Source organism: Magallana gigas, chromosome 3 (assembly GCF_963853765.1).
Source record: "Magallana gigas chromosome 3, xbMagGiga1.1, whole genome shotgun sequence".
Lineage (NCBI taxonomy): Eukaryota > Metazoa > Mollusca > Bivalvia > Ostreida > Ostreidae > Magallana > Magallana gigas.
Genome location: NC_088855.1, coordinates 14,575,606 through 14,595,620, shown reverse-complemented (window position 1 = coordinate 14,595,620; position 20,015 = coordinate 14,575,606). Strand labels below are relative to the sequence as shown.

Sequence of the window (20,015 nt, the reverse complement as noted above, 5' to 3'; positions counted from 1 at the left end):
CGGGCTTTATTGGATTTAAACACGCCCGACCAAAATTATCACATCATGATACTAAAAGAATGATTCTTTATTCCTTAATTAAAGAGTTTATCAACGGTTGTAATATAGGCGTTCTACAGTTCTACCTACCCAATTTGACAATTCTCTTCATTGTCACTAAATCACCAATACGTGAAAATACACGAAGCGTTTTTGTCTTAAAAAAACAACAACAACAAATTTATAAGTATGTGACCGATTATAACACTAATGCGTCAATACAATCGACACAAAACCCAAAACTTTATTGACAAAAAGGTAAAAAAATTATTAATGTAATTGTTTCAGACTTCTAAGATTACTTAAACAGGTCGATAGGAAGACTTTTCCCTTTTCCTTCTCCATTCTTTCTGGTTCATATAACAACTTACGCAAAAACATAAAATGTGTGAAACAAAGCTAAGGGGGGGGGGGGGGTATGTATGCAAAGAAAAAAGTCGTCTGCATGACATCAATGATCATAGATACATATCAACAAATCACAGAGTTTATAATACTATAAACGCACATTACTATTTGTAAACTCCATCCAGGCGTGTAGTGCGTCATCAACAGATAAGAACATGTTGCAGGCTAATTTTCCTTTGAAACCGCCACAGTTTTCTAACGTCACAAGATCTGAATGCATAAAGATGACGTCACTAAACATGGCAACAAGGCCCAGGAATACTTCATCTAGATGAACCATTTTCACGGAATCAAAATGAAAAGCCAGCGTTTTAGCTACGTCCATACTGACTATAAAGGCACTACCGGACACAAACGGAGGAAGGAAACTAAGAGGGTATTCTTCCTTCGGAATATATCGGATGTTTTCTTTAACACGATTTGTTTTTTCCTTTTTTACTAAATGTCCCATATAGAGCGATTTTGGCGTGCTTTTATTTCTCAAAAACGTTAAAGTACTCGTTAAGTTGATTTTGAATCGTTCATCTAGGAAGACGATGTATTGAGCTTGGTGACAATTCTTGATTGCCCATTGAAAACCCATGATGGTCTTGTATGTAGTGTTAAATGCAATGTCTGTGAAGTTTCCCTGAACTAAATCACCGTAGAAGTTGCTCTCTTCTCTAATTAGCTCATTCGTAGAAGAGTTTAAAGGCTGACCAATGAGAAAAACAAGTGTGAACTGTCCGCTAAATTCCCTATTTGATTTCATGTTCCACCTTACCCACTCCCGCAGGTGGAAATTCCCAGGCAACGATTTCACACAGATCAACACACGACTAGGAGTGGAATCAAGGTCAAAGTGTTCACAAAGAGGCTTTGGATGGAGGATGTAATGTATCACGGCGTGGAAGGTGTGAGACTGAGTGAAATCATACTGTTTGAGGATTTCATCCTTCGTTAACGGAGTCTTGTCCAACTGGTAGTAACGCGTTTTGGATTGTATAAATGAAATAGTCTTGAAGTAACACACAACACTGAGAAAAGCCATAGAGAGAAGGAAAACAAATACAACGAAAAAATCATTACAGCAAGCTTTCTTCTTGCGAGTTTTCCTGTAGGAAGAAAACATAAACAATAGATAAATTACATGAATATTTCCAAGGAATAAAAGTGAAAAGAAATATGTACTATATAAATATTTATGGGATAATTCTTAAGCCCTACTGTTTAAAAGGCGCCTTCTTCCCGTTTCAACCTAGCTTAGTATTTGTATATTCGTAAACTCAATAGATAAAGAATTCATCCCTAAAACGTATATTTGAGGCGTATTCAACAAAGCGGGTGCGAGCAAGCGCTACCCCTAAAATTTGTGTTACAGGTGTTACATTGAAGTTTTGTAATTTGAATAACAAAACTTTAATGTAACACCTTAACACAAATTGTGGTGAACGCCCGCGAGCTTCCCCGTACTCAACACTGACCCCATGGTATTAGTGTGTTGTTTATCCTGAACATCAATCGCAGAGCTCGGAAAAACACGAGTTTTGTCGGAGAGGCCCGAGAAGCTGCGATTATTCTAAACAAGGTCAAAAAGTTTTTATATGCACTTGAAGAACAGCTGTTGAAGAACAGCTGAAAAAACAATGTTTAATGGTTCTGTTTTTGCAGGAAACGAGTAATCCTACCATCTCTTATAATCCTGGCATCCAAAATTATTTCTTATAGAACAAGCCAAAAGATTTTTATCATGGGTATATAAGGAAAAAAAGCCTTCTTCAAGCCCTTACTTCTTCAAGCTTTGTTAAAATAATCTAGATGTGGTTTTTTCTCCCTGTGGTATTTGTTTAATAATATCGCAATATATTTATTGAATTAAAGTAAAACAATGTATATTTCATTAATGACAACGTTCCTTGTAGTACAAAACAATTTTAATATTTTCTGCTGTGAAATTTTTTTACTTCGGATTTTGAGATAAAATTTTCTACAGGAATAAAAAAGTGTCATTTTCAATCCAAAACTAGAAAAGGCCCATGGGCCACATCGCTCACTTGAGCAAGGCAGGCATGCACGAGATATGATATTGCAACGAACTTTTAACCCGTTGTGGGGGCAAAGAATTGCCCCAAGGGCAACAGTCTTAGCAATTGGGAATCAACAATATGTCAAGATGATTGCATATAAGTAATACCATATATTATAGCATTTGAGTTATTGAGAATAATAATTTAAAAAATGGTCCCCATTGTGGCCCAATCCTAATCCCGGGGATCATTTTTTATATAATTTAAATCTTCACTACCTGGGAATGCTTTCACACATGTGAATTTTCTTGGCAAATGTTTTGGAGAAGAAGAGTTTTTAAGATATTCCGATGTAAAAATTCCACCTCCTCGTTGTGGCCTAACCCTACCCCCTGGGTCGTTGTGGCCTTACCCTACCCCTTGGGTCGTTGTGGCCATACCCTACCCCCTGGGTATAAGATTTAAACAAAATTGAATCTTCACTATGCCTGAGGATAAATCCCATGAGCTTTCTGCTCACGTGAGCTTAATACAATGCCGGTAGTTAATGATTTTTAATTTCTCATTCAAAAAATAATTACAGTATTACACCTGTAATAGCAAAAGAAACATCCGACACGGAAAAGGCAAGTCGCCCTGCTTTAATTAACACGATACCACTATATTGTACATTTCTATTGGAACAATACATGTAAGTCAAAGCACTCATCGTTGAGTGAATCAATATGTATTTTAACTTATCATAACGTATTGGTGATGCAAAGAAGATACATATATATCAAGTTTGAGAACTTTCATCAAGCGTTATTGGGCTTCCGTAAATAAAATAAACCCAGGATGCAACAACCTCTCATTGATTTGAATAACTACTGACTGCCAAGCACTAGCATACAATTTGTAACACGAACAATCGTACAATATTGAGTAGCTGTGTCACAAAAGAGAACATGCGCGGATCCAGAAATTTCCCCAGAACACCCCCCTACCCCGGAACCCTGTATATCCGCGTATGGATGAAATAAATCTGTAATATGCTAACTTTGCATAATATGTCATTAACATTTATTATCATATAATAATACATTATCATCTCTTTGCTTAGTATAATCTGTTTATACATGTGTAAGCTTACCTTTTTTTCGCCATGAATAGTAGGACTCCAGCAGTGGGTCCGATAGCTTACCACAATCCACAAGGATCCATTGACTCGGGCGTACACTTACAGATCAGTTCAGTGAAGATTCCTACATCTAAATCCACGATCTATTCCAATTAGCTTTCTCTCTCTACTAAAATGTTTGCAGTGTGCCATTTAAACATCCGGATGCAGACCCCTGATCACATGTTGAATAGGTTGTGTGGTTGAGAGAAAATAAAAATCGATTCAGACTGAGAGGTCGCTCATTCAAGTATTCTTTATTTGTGTAATTTCGAATCAATCTCAGTCAGACAGTATTGAATGGAAAAAGTTTTATTCAGAGTTAAAAGATTGACACGAGAACGAGGAAGGGGAGGCCGGGGGGGGGGGGGGGGGTGCAAAGCCAAGAAAGTTTTAAGAAAGCCAATCGCTATCAGTTTGCATGTGTCTCGGGATAGAGAAGAGGAAATGTGTACTACGGAGAGAGAAAAATAACCTAACAAAATTTTTTTCATGCCGTATTCTCAGTCATATTTTTGTACATGTAATCTAGTTAACAAATAACATTTTATTGTTCGGTGTTAGATTGTTAGCCTTTTTGTGTTAGATTTGTTTAATGGAGCGCTGAATAATAATAATTTAATTTTTTTAAAGTTTTTAATTAAGAATAAAATTAGATATAAATTATTCTCATTTTTAAAAATCTTAATAACACCGAATCAATTTCTTGTTGTGTTGTTGAATCCCCCCCCCCCCCCCCCCCCCCCCCCCCCACACACACACACACAAGTTTTAAATTCTTTGTATTAAAAAAAATTAATGCAACGTACTGCAGAAATTGACTGTTGTTGACGTGTCATTATTTACAGCCTTCTGCTTCAGTCTTTGTATGGCTACAGTCAACTGCTGGTGATTATATTCTGCTGAAGAGAGTGCAGGTTATAAAGTAATCAAAACACAAGTTAACAAATTTCACATGTTTATATGCATATTGAATGGTTAAAATAACGGTAAACATTTCAAACATAAGGTATATGGAAGGGTTAATCGTAGTAGAACTTAGTAGAGTTATCTCTCTTACCGGAGGGTTATGGCGCTTTAAAGTATAACTGTTACAGTATCCCAGTGTTTGATAGCAGCTTTTCCCTCGTAGAAGCCTCCCCGAAAAACTTGCTACATGTATATCCCGCCGGGAGGAAGACAACTATATAGAAATCTTTTTCCCATAGTAGGCTTTCTTTCCCACGTTTTGGGTTCAGGTTTTGGAAGAAATATTATGGAAAGCCACTCGGGATTAAATAAAATGTTTAGTTTTTATATAAATACAAAGATCATAAAAAATGCAAAACATTTTCTGGGATTTGTAAACTAAAAATATAAGCGTCTTTAAAATTCTTCTTAAATATTGCTTAAATGAACTAACCCGTCGTCCGTCTGTTCGTGCACTCTTGTCCAGACCATCTATATACTTATAAATGAAGACATTTTGGCAATAAACTACGAATTGCCCTCACCAGAGTTGCAATAACTTACACCTTTGATATTTCAACACGCGTGAGACGATGCGCAAGAGGGATTCAAAGTAAATATATAGAGAAAACCTTTTAAAAATCTCCTTCTCAAGAACTATGATCCTACAATTTGTGAGATTACTATGCAATACAATTTTAGACCAAATTCTGTTGAAACATATAGATAACTGCTCTCTTGAAGATATTATCATTAAAAAATATCAATCAGGATTTCAACCTGGTTATTCCACAACCAATCAGTTATACTCTGTCCCGAGTTTTTGCTTCCACCACTTTTTGCTTGATATTTTAATAATAGTAAATACCTTTGTGCTCAAACTACCTTCATCCACTACTATGAAAAATGTCCAGATTATCTGTTTTGAAACGCCCCCTCTACCGCTTCAGGTTTCAATATACATCCAAAAATTGAAAGTCTACGGAGATTTTGCATTGCGCCAACCATTAATAAGCTCGGATGATAATGTTAAAAAAGTGTGCGATGTATTCCGAGTGTATTCCGAATGGAGAAAAGATGTAAACATTTCCAATTACAAATCTCCGTAAGAAAATTGTTTTCGTTCCTGTGAAATTTTATGAGTGAAAGGATAATTGTTCAATGAAGATATCTTGGATATATTCCCTTTCATCGATTTCAATTGTATTTCTTTCACAGGTACGTGTACTTCTATTAAAAATCATCAAAAAGTACTTGGGACATACTATAGTTGAAATATATAATACAAGAATATCTAGTCTTGATAAAGGTAGAGACATCAGATTTGTGTTTTGCGACAACTCTAAAGCTTTTGATAGAGTTAGGCACAACGGTATCCTTTGCAAATTAAAATATTATATAATCTTTGATAAATTAATACATTGGATTGAAAATTGCTAGTCTGATAGAACCCAGAGTGTAGTCCTCGATGGTTACTCACCAACATTATACGAAGTACAAACTCTGGTGTCCCACAAGGATCAGTCTTAGGTACCTTTTTATTCCTTTAATTTGTACATTAATGACATATCAATACACTTAGACAAACCAGTTCGATTATTTGCTGATGTTTGTATATCATAGTTGATAACGATATTTTGACGTCTGAAAATTCATGAACTAATGATTTGGGTAAAAATAAGCAGTGGTCTGATATGTTGGCATTGAATTTATTCCAAATAATTTTAATTTTGGTAGAAGGAGTGTTAGTCACCCAAAATTTAAATTTGGTACTGATGGGCCTACTATTGAAAATGTTGAAACACATACTTATCTAAGTATAAAATACCAGCAGGATGGTAGTTGGAGAACCCATATTCTTGATATTCATTCTAAAGCTTGCACTCGTTTAAATATCTTAGGAATATTAAAACACACCCTTAAAAGGGATGCTTTGATAAAATTTTACTTTGCCTTTGTTTGCCCAGTTCTCGAATTCCCTTGTATTGTGTCGGATAATTGTTCTGATGAAGATGCTAAACCACTTCAAGTTGCAGCAGCTATAACCATTTTAGGATTAAGGTCAAATTTCTACAAGATCCTTGCTTTATGATGAACTTGGATGGGATGATGGGATATACTCGAAGTTCGACGTAAAATACACAGGCTTGTGTTATTTTATAAGGTGGTTTATGGATTAGCACCTCAGTATCTAGTTGGTCTGCTTTAACAATGTTTACTACTTCAAAATTCTTATCCTCTATGGAATCGGGACCATTCATATCCCCCAAGCAATAACAACTTCTTACATAAAAAGTTTTTTACCATCAACAATTTGACTCTGGAATGATCTTCCATATAATATCCGTGGTCTTCCAAAACTCTCATCATTAACACATGCCATAACAAATATGTATTGTTCAAAAGCCAAGAAATAATTTAACTATGGTGTTCGAAAGAAAAATATAATTCATTTCACCTTCGTAACGCAGCTAGTAATTTAAATAATAATTTATGCAATCATTCTTTTGAGTGACAACCCAAATTGTGACATGTGTGGAAACAATTATGAAACATGATTTCACTTTTTTATTGAATATTTAAAATACTCAAGACATTTACTAATCCAAAATATAGATTCATTAAGACTGACTATACCTTTTTCAGTTCAACTTTGTAATGGTGACATTAATCAACTGAATATATTGCAATATTTAAGTATGTACATGAAATTATTAAATCTACAAAGGGGTTGGAAAAATCCATCTAGTCCTATTTATTGTCTTGTACCACAGAACCTGAACCTGTGTATAAAAGTTTTGATTTATGTATTTTTTCTAATAATCATCATTACTAGTTACTACAAATTATAATATTATAATAAATATTATTATACATATTGTAAATTCTGGTCCTATCTTACATGTATACATATATTTATCAATATAATATATATCATAATAGAATCTATTCTTGTCAATATTGTACGGCACAAAACCTTGTATATATATATACGACTTTGACTATTGAATGTCGCAGAGGATTTATATAGGCAATGCCTGCTATCCCATCCGTTAAAGTGATGCATAATAAAATATTGTTTAAATCAATGTAAGTAGCTAATCATTAATTAACCTTCATTATGGGTGATTAATATTATTTCAGATATTGAGAAATATTGCCACGAATGTTTCGCCATATACTTGGCCGGAATGGAAGACGGGGGGGGGGGGGGGGGGGGGGGTTACAATATAGTAGGCTTTCCAAGGGGGTAACATGGTTATAAGTAGGGGGAAAATGTCACTTTATAGCCATTTTTCGGGGGGGGGGGGGATTGCTATTAAGTCATTTTTCCGAGGGGGGGGGGGGGAGGGGAGAGGAGGATGGTCAGGGGGTAATGGCACAATACAACACCGGTACAAGTAATACAATATATAATCACAATACAACACCGGTACAAGTAATACAATATATAATCACAATACAACACCGGTACAAGTAATACAATATATAATCACAATACAACACCGGTACAAGTAATACAATATATAATCACAATACAACACCGGTACAAGTAATACAATATATAATCACAATACAACACCGGTACAAGTAATACAATATATAATCACAATACAACACCGGTACAAGTAATACAATATATAATCAAAATATTTGCTCTGCCAGGTTTATGTCACGATTTTCTTTGCTAAAGATTGAACATGGTTAAGGTCTTCCATGCCGCTAGGACCTCATCAGGCCTAGTAAACTCTCTGCAAGCTAGATGAATTTTGTAATGTTTGCAATCTCCCATGCCAAATAATTTTGAGTGTGTCAAAGTTATATCTAGAGTTTGTGCCACGAGTCCAATGTATACGTCGTCTATTGGTATCCATTTCACCAAATGAAAATTGGATGCCAGCTTTTTGGCAATGACTGTGCTTACAATGTACGCACCACCCGGAAAATACGGCGGAAGAGTGTCCTTTGGATAGTCTTTCTTTGATAAATACCATTTATGTTTTGGATCGCGGTATATTCCCTTCCCGTTCTTAACGAGAAAACCAGCGAAAAAAGAGTCTGGGTTTTTTGGAGATTTCAATTTATGCATAATGTTTCTACGATTTATCTTAAAGTCGTCGTCCTTATGAAGAACAAAATCTGCGTGTGAACAGTGTTCACTTAACCATCTATATCCCATAACGGTTTTGTACGTGAGATTCCGATAAGTATCCATGAAGCTTCCCTGGACAATATCACCGAACTTTTGACTTTCTTTTTTGATATTCTCTTCACTGGACGAAGACTCTCCTAATAGAAATACGGTTTTGATAGAATCCTTAAACTCGTTATCTTTTTTATTTTGAAAGCGTATCCAATTCCTTAGATGAAAATTATCCGGCGAAGACTTGACCAACACTAAAAGTTTAGTTCTATTTAATGTCCTAAATGTATCACATATTTTTGACGGATTCCTGATGTATGGCAAATGTGGAAATACTAGCTTTCCTCCAGACTTGATTATAGTTCTGATTTCTTTGTTGGAAGTCCTATTCAAGTCCCTAAGTATCAGATTATGAGTGGTTGTATGACTAGGCTTGCGAGTGGTCCTAACACCAGAAGACTCTTTGTTGGAAGTCCTATTCAGGTCACCTTGTATTAGGTTTTGTGATCGTTGTGCTGAGTTGAACAAGTACATAGCCAGAAATGTTAGAATCACACAGACCAATAAGACATTCTGCAGAAAACGCGGCATCTTCGATCGAAGCAAGCTTAATATCTTCTGCAAAATATTAAGCATAACATAAAGAATTAGACAACTCACATAAGTTGTAAGCTGCGAAAAATCCTGTGTCAGATATTAGAAATCTTTGAAAGACGCGATAAGCTTAACATAAAAATGCCTTCCTCTGGTTAAACTTCCTTTTTCCATCTATATGGAGATGAAGATTTTACATGTTTTATAAGTATATTGAATACAAGTATGCTTGTAGGTACTTCGGAATATCTATTTACAATGTTTGTATGATACCAAGTGTTCATTAGTAACGTTTACAGATTGTCTTAAGGTGACGTGTTATATTTTCCTGGAAATGCCTGCAATATCTGCACCAATGACGTCATATCCTACCAATTTTTTACCTTGCCCATACCAGACCCGTCATTTCCGGTTGTACATATAATGTTTTGTATCAGAATCCAATGGAATAAGCGTTTTGTGTTTAGTTTTCCTTAATACTTAGCATAATATGAAGAAATTTAATGTACCGGCTTAACAGAGTAAACTTTCTACGGTCGAATAACTTTAAATCATGTGACTATCATAGTTAGGGAAAATAATCAATTTTTATCCTTAAAATTTGGGGGTAATATGATAAGCCAACGAAATAATTGTGGATAACAAATACAGAAACTTTCGTTTTTACAAAAAGCAACTCTTAATCAAATAAAAAACTTTCAACCATATTATATAAATGTTTGAGCTAACATAAGACATGGAACATACGGATATGCACTTTACACCATATGAATATCAGTATTTGAGACAACACAATTCTTAAGAATCAGCTATGATTTTCAGAGCATCAATGTACTGGACACGACCTGCATGTAAGTCTCAATATGGAAACACGTGGGAACAAATATCTTGAGATGGATTCGCCAAAACCGTTGTTTCATTAATATTCAAGGGAATCAATTTTCGTAGCTAAAGTGAAATCAAAGTTTCAAAGATACGTAAATTCGAGGCCAATGACACTATCAATACAAAATGTTAATAGAAATTGCACTTCAATGAACATTTCATTTAATTCGTGAATCAACTGAACGGCGAAATCCACGAAAATTGGTATTCAACAAATATTGATGAAACCACATTATGTTACATGCATAATTATTCCGAATGATAAATAAGCTCAATTAATATCAATCAGTTATATTACACATCCATACGAAACCCTATATGAATTTACTTAGACAAGTACTATCCGTCAATTATTACACATCCATACGAAATCCTGTAAGAATTATTTAAAGAGAGTATCAATTATTTGGCTGCTTTTTTGTTTACCTGTCATAAGAAACAAGACGCATCTTTCTCCTCATCGTGGCTTTCATCTCTCCCATGGACTCTCTACCTCAGAAGTACCCTCTCATGTCCACACGGAAGGAGAAACATGCCTCTTTGTACACTTTGCCGAAACGCCCGATTGCATAACCCTACAAGGATATAAGTTAAATCGTTTAAATGCTGGATTAATTGCAGATATCTCATTCGTTCACAGAAGTAGTATACTGTCTACACGGGGCCTAAAAACAAAGGGGAGTCTATTGTTTGGGGGGAAGAAAAGGACAAAGGGGGTTGACCTACATTTGGGGACAGGTTAAGGGGAAGGAGACTTGGTTGAACACGTGTTTAATAAAAGGGTAGAGTAAGAGATCAACCCTATTGTTAGACACTGGGTAGAATGAATACCTGAGTGTAGTAAAAATCGTTTTAAAATGAAGATAGCTAAACGTCGAGAGAAAAATACATTTTGGTGTTTCTTAAGTATACCAGTAAAAATAACTGTTTAAAAAACAAACATTCTTTTAAAATGATCACGACTGAGAGACTTTTTAAATGTAAAAATTAGTCAGTTTTACCTGATTACCGCATACATTTAAAATGAGAGAAATGACACCCGTCCTTTTAAATAAAAATGTAAACACAAATGGTTAGTTAAAGTAAGGGCTCAACCATATAGACGAAATAGTTTGGAGACGGATTTGATCGGGGCTTTTTTTTTCTTAACAAAAACGCGTTTGTATGTTTGATGCGAAACTATTTATGACTTTTTTTTATTTTTGATTTTGATGTTTTCAGGCTTTAAAAACGAAGATAAAAAACGTGTAATTTTCCATCAATTTATTCTGATATAAAAATGATATAAAAATGCAATATATTATACACATACATATGTAGTTTCTACATGAAATTCAAATGGCACAGAGAAATTAAAAGTAGAACATGATAAATGACAAGGCTTGGAGAAAAAAGTGCTGTAAATTTACCAACCATTATTTTTTTCAAAAGTGTTTTTTCATCAGGTTTTTTTAACCACTTTGCGAAATCGTTAGGGTTGCAAATGCTGCATTGTAGCATTCCCAATTGATTTTGATGATCATCGCGTTCTGAACAACATTTCACGTTTTTCAATTCCGGAAGGTAGTTTTCGATGTCTACCAGTAAGCCTTTAAAAACGGTGAATTCAAAGATTATTTTCTTTCCTTGTAGTATGAATTTAATTTCCTTCGTGTCCGCATGGCATTCTTGTAACGATTTTTTTTTATATCAAACCCTGTTAAGCTTTGAACAAGATGTTTCAGTGTGGATTTTGCCATTGGATATTCGATTCGCACGACAGTATGACAAACCATGAAAAAGTACACGAAAACAATGCGAGATATGTTGATCTATTTTTCAATTTTTTTATGTGACACGTTTTTGTGTGCAAGCTAACCGCTTACTTTACGATGCAAAAGGGATAACTCTATAAACTCTCTCTCTCTCTCTCTCTCTCTCTCTCTCTCTCTCTCTCTCTCTCTCTCTCTCTCTCATATTTACAAGAGATAATGGACAAAATAACATTTTTTAGTTAAAGAATTCAAAAAAATTAAGTACTCTCATACTCTCAGGTAAAAAAAAAATCTCAAACAAATCAGTAGTCATCTGTAGGTTATTACACTAAGGATATTTCAGATTTTGATCAATTCATTGAAATATCGAATAGTGAATTACAATAAAAATTTCTCTCTCTCTCTCTCTCTCTCTCTCTCTCTCTCTCTCTCTCTCTCATATATTTACAAGAGGTAATGAATATAACTTTTTTATAAAAAAAAAAACAAAAAAAAACAAAAAACAAACGTGTAGCCTTAAGTAAAAAAAACAACAACAACAAAACAGTTGTTATCTGTAGGGTATTGCGTTTCAAGGATATTTAATATTTTGGCAATTCATTCAAATATCGAATAGTGAATTACAGTAAAAATTGTCAAAGATTTTTAATGATTAATTAATTAGTCTAAATCTATAGCGGAATATTTTATTGTTTAATATTTCTTCTTTTTTTATTTCTTTTAGTTCAATAGTTCGCGAACAGAATTTATATCAACAATTTGAAGATATGAGTTGGAGCGAATTACTGACAAGTAATGAAAATTCAGTCCAGAGAGGTACAAGCCATGTGTGTCAAGGAGACAGCGATTCAACGATTGACATAGCAGATTCTTCGTTTCATGGAGAACGTTCTCTACTGATGGACGACAGTGCTAGCAAATCGATGGATTTTTCCGACATTGTCGAATCCTGTTTTCGCGAAATATAAAATCTATCCTTGGATGACGATTTGCACCTCGCTGATGACCTCATCAGAAATCAAGTTGACTACAACATAATGTAAGTGAACGAGAGAACCCTCAAAGATATGAAGGCCGCCGACGTCAATTACCAGTTGACGTTCAACAACAAGTTTTTTCGCAAGCAAAATAAACTTAAAGAAGTCAAAGAAATTCTTCGGGATGCGTTTGAAAAAATGATCGAACACGTGAAGAAACACCTCCGTCCCGGCGACATCATGAGGGCTGCTATTCACAACGAAAAACTGGACTTGCCTATCAACGTTCCATGTCGTCCGATGGAAGAGATGAACGCCGAAGCCATGGTGGAAAGTCTAGTTAATGTTCTTAACAGTAATGAGGACATTCCGTTTGACTCCACCTGTCGCATCGACATCGGAGCTATCAAGTATCCGCGCGGTGGTAAAGGTTTACAAATAACAAACATCGATGCAGATATTATTAAAAAAAATCCATAGTGCAGATAAAAAATACCGATAATTTATGTCTGTAAAGAGCCGCTCTTGTGGCTTTTTGCGGTGTCTGTAGAACGAGCAACGACGAATACAGGAGATTGAAAAATTTGCAACCTTCTCTCACCCCAGCTGAAATTCTCACTCAGTTTGAGAAATGCCCACAGTGGTACTATAGACAAGTGTGCAGAAATACTGACCAAAAGCAGGACAACCTCACTCGATCTGTGTGTCATTCATTGGCCATTTCAAAAAACCAACCGTTATCGTACTCATTGATCCCGAAATTAGAGGATTATTTCAATGTAAACATTTACGTAGTAAGCTCTGCTCTCGGTAACGCATTTTCATACATCAGTCAAAACTGCGATGAGGAAAGAAAAAAAATATTTTTATACCATGTAGACAAGGATGCGGGACACTTTCATGCCATTGTTAAAATATGTGGGTTTTTTTCAAGATCGTATTTCTGTTCTTCGTGTCTGACCCCGTATGATCACAAACATAAACATGCTTGTAAGAATCATTGCAGCGTTGGAGGTATGGATTTGTCAAGATTGACACCGAACTTGCAGATCTGCGGGGTGTTACAAGAGGCATAAAAATTGTACCGAAAGCGGCAGTGTACCATGCGAGTTAGTATACAAATGTCCGACTTGTCGCAAAATCGTGGAACAACGCGAGATGAAGCCGGAGGATCACAAGTGTGGGTACTTTACGTGTAAATCTTGCCTTCAGTATGTAGAACCGGAACATCTCTGTTACGCGAGAAGCTACCCCCCCCCCCCCTTCCGACAATGGAAAGCGACGCTACATCTTTGCCGACATAGAGGCATCGCAGAGGGACGAAATAGTGCAGTGTGAACGGGGATATGCCCCTCGCCTTGACACAATCTGCGATCAATGTATTCAAGAGGAAAAGACCTGTTCGGATTGCCATCGATGTCATCATTGTCTCCAGTCTTACTGTGGAAAATCAAGGCATTGTGTTGCCTTAGCCGTCTGTCAGTCCGCCTGTACAAAGTGCGAAAATAATGACATGACTCCAGAAAGCACTTGCCATGAATGCGGATATCGATGCAATCGTTGTTCTAAAAGAGATAAAAAGACCAAACAATATATCAGAACCCCCTGTCCCGGAAAGTGTGGATTCCGAGAGCGCGTGTTTAAGACTCTGTATGACTTGGGTAGCTGGATATTCCACGAAAAGCACAGAGGGTGTACGGTCATTTTTCACAATCTGTCATACGATGGTCAATTTCTACTTCAGTACCTTCTATCGCAGACTATACGACCTTCCTTTGTTATCTACAGAGGTAGTAAAATGCAAATGTGAATTTAACGTGAATGCTTTACAGATCAGAGTGATTGATTCGTTTAATTTTTTACCCATGGCCTTGGCGAAATTACCTGGAGCATTCCAACTAGAATCCTTAGCCAAAAGATATTTCCCACACTTCTTTACGTGTCGGGAAAATTTAACATACGTGGGGCCGTATCCACCGCCTGAGAATTACGGACCTGATGGCATGTAAATCGAAGGTCGAGAAAAATTCTACGAGTGGTATCAGGAAAAAATTGACAGCGGAGAAGTGTTTGATTTTCATAGCGAAATGGTGAGATACTGCCGAAGCGACGTTGATATACTAAGGCGAGCCTGTATAAAATTCAAACACCTTCTACACGAAGCGACTAGCAGAGACGGAGGTCGCGCCGTTGACGCATTTGACTCCTGTACCATAGCCTCTCTTTGCATGGAAGTTTACAAGCAAAAATTCCTTGAAGAGCAGTGGCAATTAATCGTCAAGGAAAACGACCAAGAGATCCGGATGGATGAAAAACATCTGTCCTCTATCAGAACATTTGGATAGACTGGAGCGAATTTAAGAAAATGAACATGGAAATAATCAAGGAAGTTTTCGTGAAGTCCCCCATTGCTCGTCCACCGCCGAACGGATACCAGGTTCACGTACCATTCAGCAGAAAATCAATAGCATGGCTCGAATTGTTAATGCAGCGTGCCAGAAACGGTCAGCGCCTGAATATTTGCCATGCATTAAATGGAAGAGGGGAGTACCGAGTACCGGAAACTCGGTATCGACTAGATGGTTACGTAACACCTACCCCCGAATTTCCCGCCGGAATTGCTTATGAATTTCACGGCTGTCGGTTTCACGGATGTCCCGCGTGCTTCAAAAACGGAGATGATATTTTACTTCCAAACTCCGAGTATACTGCATCCGAGTTGCCTGCACGGACCCGTAATAAAGAAAGAAAGTTAAAGAGTCTGGGAATGAAACTTGTCATCTGGGAACACGAATATGACAACATGATTAAGGAGGACCCTGACGCCAAAACCTTTGTCGAAAACCTGGATTTGACTGATCGTCTGGACCCCCGCGATAGTCTTATGGGTGGGCGTACAAACGATTGTGTGTTGTTCAAAAAAGTGCCACGAGGAACAAAAATCAAATACGTCGATTTTACCTGGCTGCACCCTTTCGTTAACAAGACGGCGCGATATCCGACCGGACATCCCGTGATCACCACACGTGAGTTTGACGACATCTCAAAATATTTCGGACTGGCAAAGGTAAAAGTTCTCCCACCTCGAGGAAATTTTCACCCAGTGCTCGGTTACCGCTCGCAGAGAAAGTTAACATTTCCGCTTTGTCGATCGTGTGTGGAGCGCCAACAGAAAGAACCTTGCGCTTGTTCGGATGCGGATAGAGCATTGACGGGTACTTACTGTACACCCGAACTTCTCAAAGCCGTCGAAAAGGGGTGCAAGATCCTCAAAATCTACAAAGTCTACCATTGGAGCGAATCGACTCAGTACGACTCTGTAACCAAGACGGGTGGACTATTTGCGCCTTATATCAACATGTTTTTGAAAATCAAACAAGAGGCCAGTGGACAACCCGACTGGATCAAGACGGAGGATGACCTCACTCAATATATCGAGATGTACGAGCAGAGAGAAAGTATTCGTCTTGACCCCGACAATATTGAGCACAATCCGGGGCTACGTAGCCTGGCAAAGCTTCTATTGAATAGTTTCTGGGGTAAGTTTGGAAGAGAATGAATCTCTGCAAAACGCAGATTCTTCACGACAGACAAGCTCACGTTTTGTTTGAGCAGATGGCCAATCCAACCATAGAAATTCAAGATTTTAATATCATAGACGACAACCATCTCATGCTGTCTACTAAACGAGCCTCGGAGGACATGTGCGACCCCGGTCACAGCAACGTTTATTTGGCTTCATTTACTACCTGTTGGGCCCGCCTTAAGTTGTACGAATTATTAGATTTGTTGCAAACTCGCGTTCTGTACTGGGACACAGACTCGGTAATCTATACCCAAAAGGAGGGGGAAATAGAACCCCCCATTGGTGATTATCTGGGTGAACTTACAAACGAATTGAAAAAGGACGACTGGATTACCGAGTTTGTGTGCAATGGTCCTAAATATTATGCATACAGAACCCATAAAGGAAAGGAGGTATGCAAAGTCAAGGGATTTTCCCTAAATTACATCAATTCGACAATCAACACGAATTTGGGCTTGGAACGAAACAGTCTGAGTTGAATATTTACTCCTTTGATGAGATATTTTTCGAGATAAAAACAATCCACGTATAGAGGTCCTTCCAGATCAAATGTTCTCGATTTCTGGGTGAATACGTATCTCTTTCTCAGAGACATGTTCGTTCCGGCTGCAGCATCCGGGTCATTCATGCCCTCTCCATCAGGCCAGTACATTTTTGTCTGCATTTGCGATTAAGATGCACCTTTTCCTGTAGACAAGAGTACTTTGAAATAAGCTTTCCAGGGATAATTGTTGGCATTTTGCGAGACGCATTTTCCGTTCATGTAGACATCTATCTGAGAAAACAGTGATTGAAGAGGTAAATTAACGATTCCTGTCTTTTCCAAAGCTGCTAGGGATGTGCCGTCAGACTTGGTGATTTTTGCTTTAATGTAGAGTCGACTTTTTCTGAGATCTAAATATTCTCCGCCGTTTCCCGGAATGGAAAATTCCAGAGGTGCAGTATCTAAGTCATTGACGAAATGGGTCTGCTTTCCTGAAAATAAATCTTATGCACTGCCACTTGATTTGGTGGATCGGAAAAGAGAGCCAATTCAGAGGGTTCTGCCATCGTTGTGTTCAATGCGCTTAATGTAGCTCGCGGGTTTACCTGCTTGTGAGAAAACCTACCTTGAAAATTTGTCCACGTGATCCATAGGTTTTACAGTTTTATATCTAAAATTTATTTAAGATTCGTCTGCGCGGTAATAATGTTATCGTGTTTCAAGTACAGTGTCATTAATAAAATCAAGCAACGCCATTTCAATGAAATATATAGTAAAATGCACATTTTAACCGAGAAACGCATTACAAAACTATGCTCCAAACTTTTAAACGATTCAGACGAAATTAATCATACTCAACACAAAAACAGAGGAGATAATTATGAATCAATTCATAAAAAAATATCAGTATGTGTTCTCGGCCAATTTTTTGCAAAAAAACTTTAAAGATTTAAAAGATTTCTCAAAACCTTATATTTTCATTACGACGTTAGCCTGATGTCATCATTTCCTTACTTCTTAGAACACCAAAATTGAAATGCATTTATTGACAAGACTAGATGTTTAACACATTTTAGAACATGTAAATGGTTATTAGACTTTATTGTGAATGTTATTAAATGCAATTAATGTAAGGCTGTAAAGATACAGAAAATTGCTATTTTTGTTTTTATGAAACTCTGAGTCAATCGATGCAAAAATAAAATGCTTGGCAACTACTGACATTATAAGTAAGTAATCGAATAAAACAGTTATCTCAAGCCAAAAGAAATTTAAGAATTGAATCGGTAGTACAGATTACGGAAGTTATAATTGTAAAAAAAAAAGAGGCGAAGTTAATGCATACAGTCTATTTTAAAACATGACTTTAAATGGAAGAGTTCTAACGCACACTCATTCTTTATCTTTATACATGTAGAACAAAATGTGACAATGTATGTGACATCTTTAAATGTTCAGCACTTGATATTATAAATCTTTGTATAAACAGTCATAAACCGCATATAAGCTTTTTAAATATTTTCTTTTATACTTCTAAATATCTCATTTGTCATTTTAAAATAAAATTATTAGTTTACTATGACGGTCAACTCTTAACGTCGATTCCTATTGTGACGTCAGCAAACCCGCGAGCTACGTTAAGTAAGACATGGTTTAACTAAAAAATAGGTGTTTCTTTGAGACTAGATTTTTTGTTGCTGGTCGTTTTCTTTTTTGTTTTCAGAGTCTTTTTTTTCTTAATTTTTTTTTCAACGAATTAATCCTCTGTCGTCCTTGTCTCTTTTTTTTCTTAAAGCGTCCTTTCCCTTTGGTGTTCGACGAACGTCTGGTAGGTGCTCTTTTTTTTCTTCTTTTTATACTTTTTTCAAAGGCATGTGGAGCTCGTTGTTACGCATGGATTCGTTAAATTCGGACATGGCTCTCTCTTGCTCGGCCGCTACTGGTGACACTTGTTGAATGTCCGGTTTTGGTAAAGAGGGAGCCCGAACTGAAATCATGTAAGCCCTTCTTCTGTTGAGTATTCCACCACCCCTCTGCGATTTGCGACGAATCATCGGTATAAAGTTTTCCCCCTCATCTGTGTTATGAAATTGCACCCATAGGGCAGGATTCGATATGTAAGTTGGTCCAGCCATGATTTCACATTTGTCGAAACACAAGTGTTATAGTCGATTCTCCAGTTAAAATGACGCATCTCCGGTGGTGTTGTCCTTTATATAGATGTACATGTCAGTGAGGTCATTATTGCGTAAAGAAACGCGGTAAGGGCGAAGAAAAAATCTGATTTTTAGAGTTTGTCAAATACATCCGTCTGAGAGGTGGTCCTTGTCGTTCCCCTATGATGGTGTTCTCACAAATCGAACAATAGACAAATATTTCCTTGGGTAATCCTCTGATGTTGTTGTTACAAAATTCCGTCAACTCGACAGTCCATTCCCCCGTCAGAGGTAAGGATCTTGGTAGGCGAACTCTAAAATTCAAAGGTTTGTTATCGGAGTGCGTGGACGCACTATACGAAGACTTGAGAACCATCTGCAGTGACATCTGTATAATAAATAAAGCATTATCGGGATTTCAAATGTTTTTGACATCGATTTCTGGAATCCAACTGTCGAATTTCTTGGGCCAGCCTAACCATCGCACTAGTACTTCCGGTTTTCCGCCAACTTTCCGTTTCCTGATGATTTTTTCGATTCTCCATTGAGTCTGTTCGTCTTTGGATACCTTTTGAAGTTCGCTGGCATAAAAACTACCTTGAATTGGTTCGTTCATCATATCCTTAAGCTTGTAAATAGGGATGCCTTGTGAAACGAAGCGATGGCTTACAATGAAAACTTCTTTGGTAAAAGTCTGATCACAGTCACGTTAAAACTGGCGTCTTAAGTGAGAAATGCGCACCTGATCGCCTATCTTAAAGGTATACGCTGTACTTTTTCGGTTTGACGACTTTTTGATATTCGGTCTTTTTTCTGAGCTTTTCGTCTCACCAAGTAAGCATCCAGTCTCACTTCCGATTCGTTCTCTGCGTCGA

General features: G+C 36.9%; 3 protein-coding genes across 8 annotated transcripts; 1 reads left to right on the top strand and 2 right to left on the bottom strand.

Moving 5' to 3' along the window:
• Positions 1–219: 219 nt before the first annotated feature.
• On the bottom strand, positions 220–4,876 carry LOC105319123 (beta-1,3-galactosyltransferase 9). 5 transcript variants are annotated; one of them, XM_034482058.2, is made up of 4 exons: positions 4,673–4,876; positions 4,422–4,514; positions 3,586–3,787; positions 220–1,541 (listed from the first exon to the last, which is right to left on the bottom strand). In XM_034482058.2, exons 3-4 carry the CDS (start codon positions 3,597–3,599, stop codon positions 536–538), a joined length of 1,020 nt encoding a protein of 339 aa, XP_034337949.2. In that variant the 5' UTR covers positions 3,600–3,787; positions 4,422–4,514; positions 4,673–4,876; the 3' UTR covers positions 220–535. The 5 variants fall into 5 exon arrangements, with proteins under 5 accessions (XP_034337949.2, XP_034337946.2, XP_034337948.2 ...); XM_034482055.2 differs by having other exon boundaries at positions 3,586–3,742; XM_034482057.2 differs by having other exon boundaries at positions 4,422–4,511.
• Positions 4,877–8,184: 3,308 nt separating this feature from the next.
• Positions 8,185–10,841, bottom strand: LOC117692837 (beta-1,3-galactosyltransferase 5-like). Of its 2 annotated transcripts, none has more exons than XM_066078617.1 (2): positions 10,610–10,841; positions 8,185–9,219 (listed from the first exon to the last, which is right to left on the bottom strand). In XM_066078617.1, exons 1-2 carry the CDS (start codon positions 10,614–10,616, stop codon positions 8,249–8,251), a joined length of 978 nt encoding a protein of 325 aa, XP_065934689.1. In that variant the 5' UTR covers positions 10,617–10,841; the 3' UTR covers positions 8,185–8,248. The 2 variants fall into 2 exon arrangements, with proteins under 2 accessions (XP_065934689.1, XP_034337941.2); XM_034482050.2 differs by having other exon boundaries at positions 8,185–9,322; positions 10,610–10,840.
• A 3,089-nt stretch (positions 10,842–13,930) lies between these two features.
• On the top strand, positions 13,931–19,786 carry LOC117693127 (uncharacterized). Its single transcript, XM_066078614.1, has 2 exons — positions 13,931–17,572; positions 18,627–19,786. The coding sequence occupies exon 1, from the start codon at positions 15,280–15,282 to the stop codon at positions 16,471–16,473; it is 1,194 nt and encodes a 397-aa protein (XP_065934686.1). The 5' UTR covers positions 13,931–15,279; the 3' UTR covers positions 16,474–17,572; positions 18,627–19,786.
• Positions 19,787–20,015: the final 229 nt, after the last annotated feature.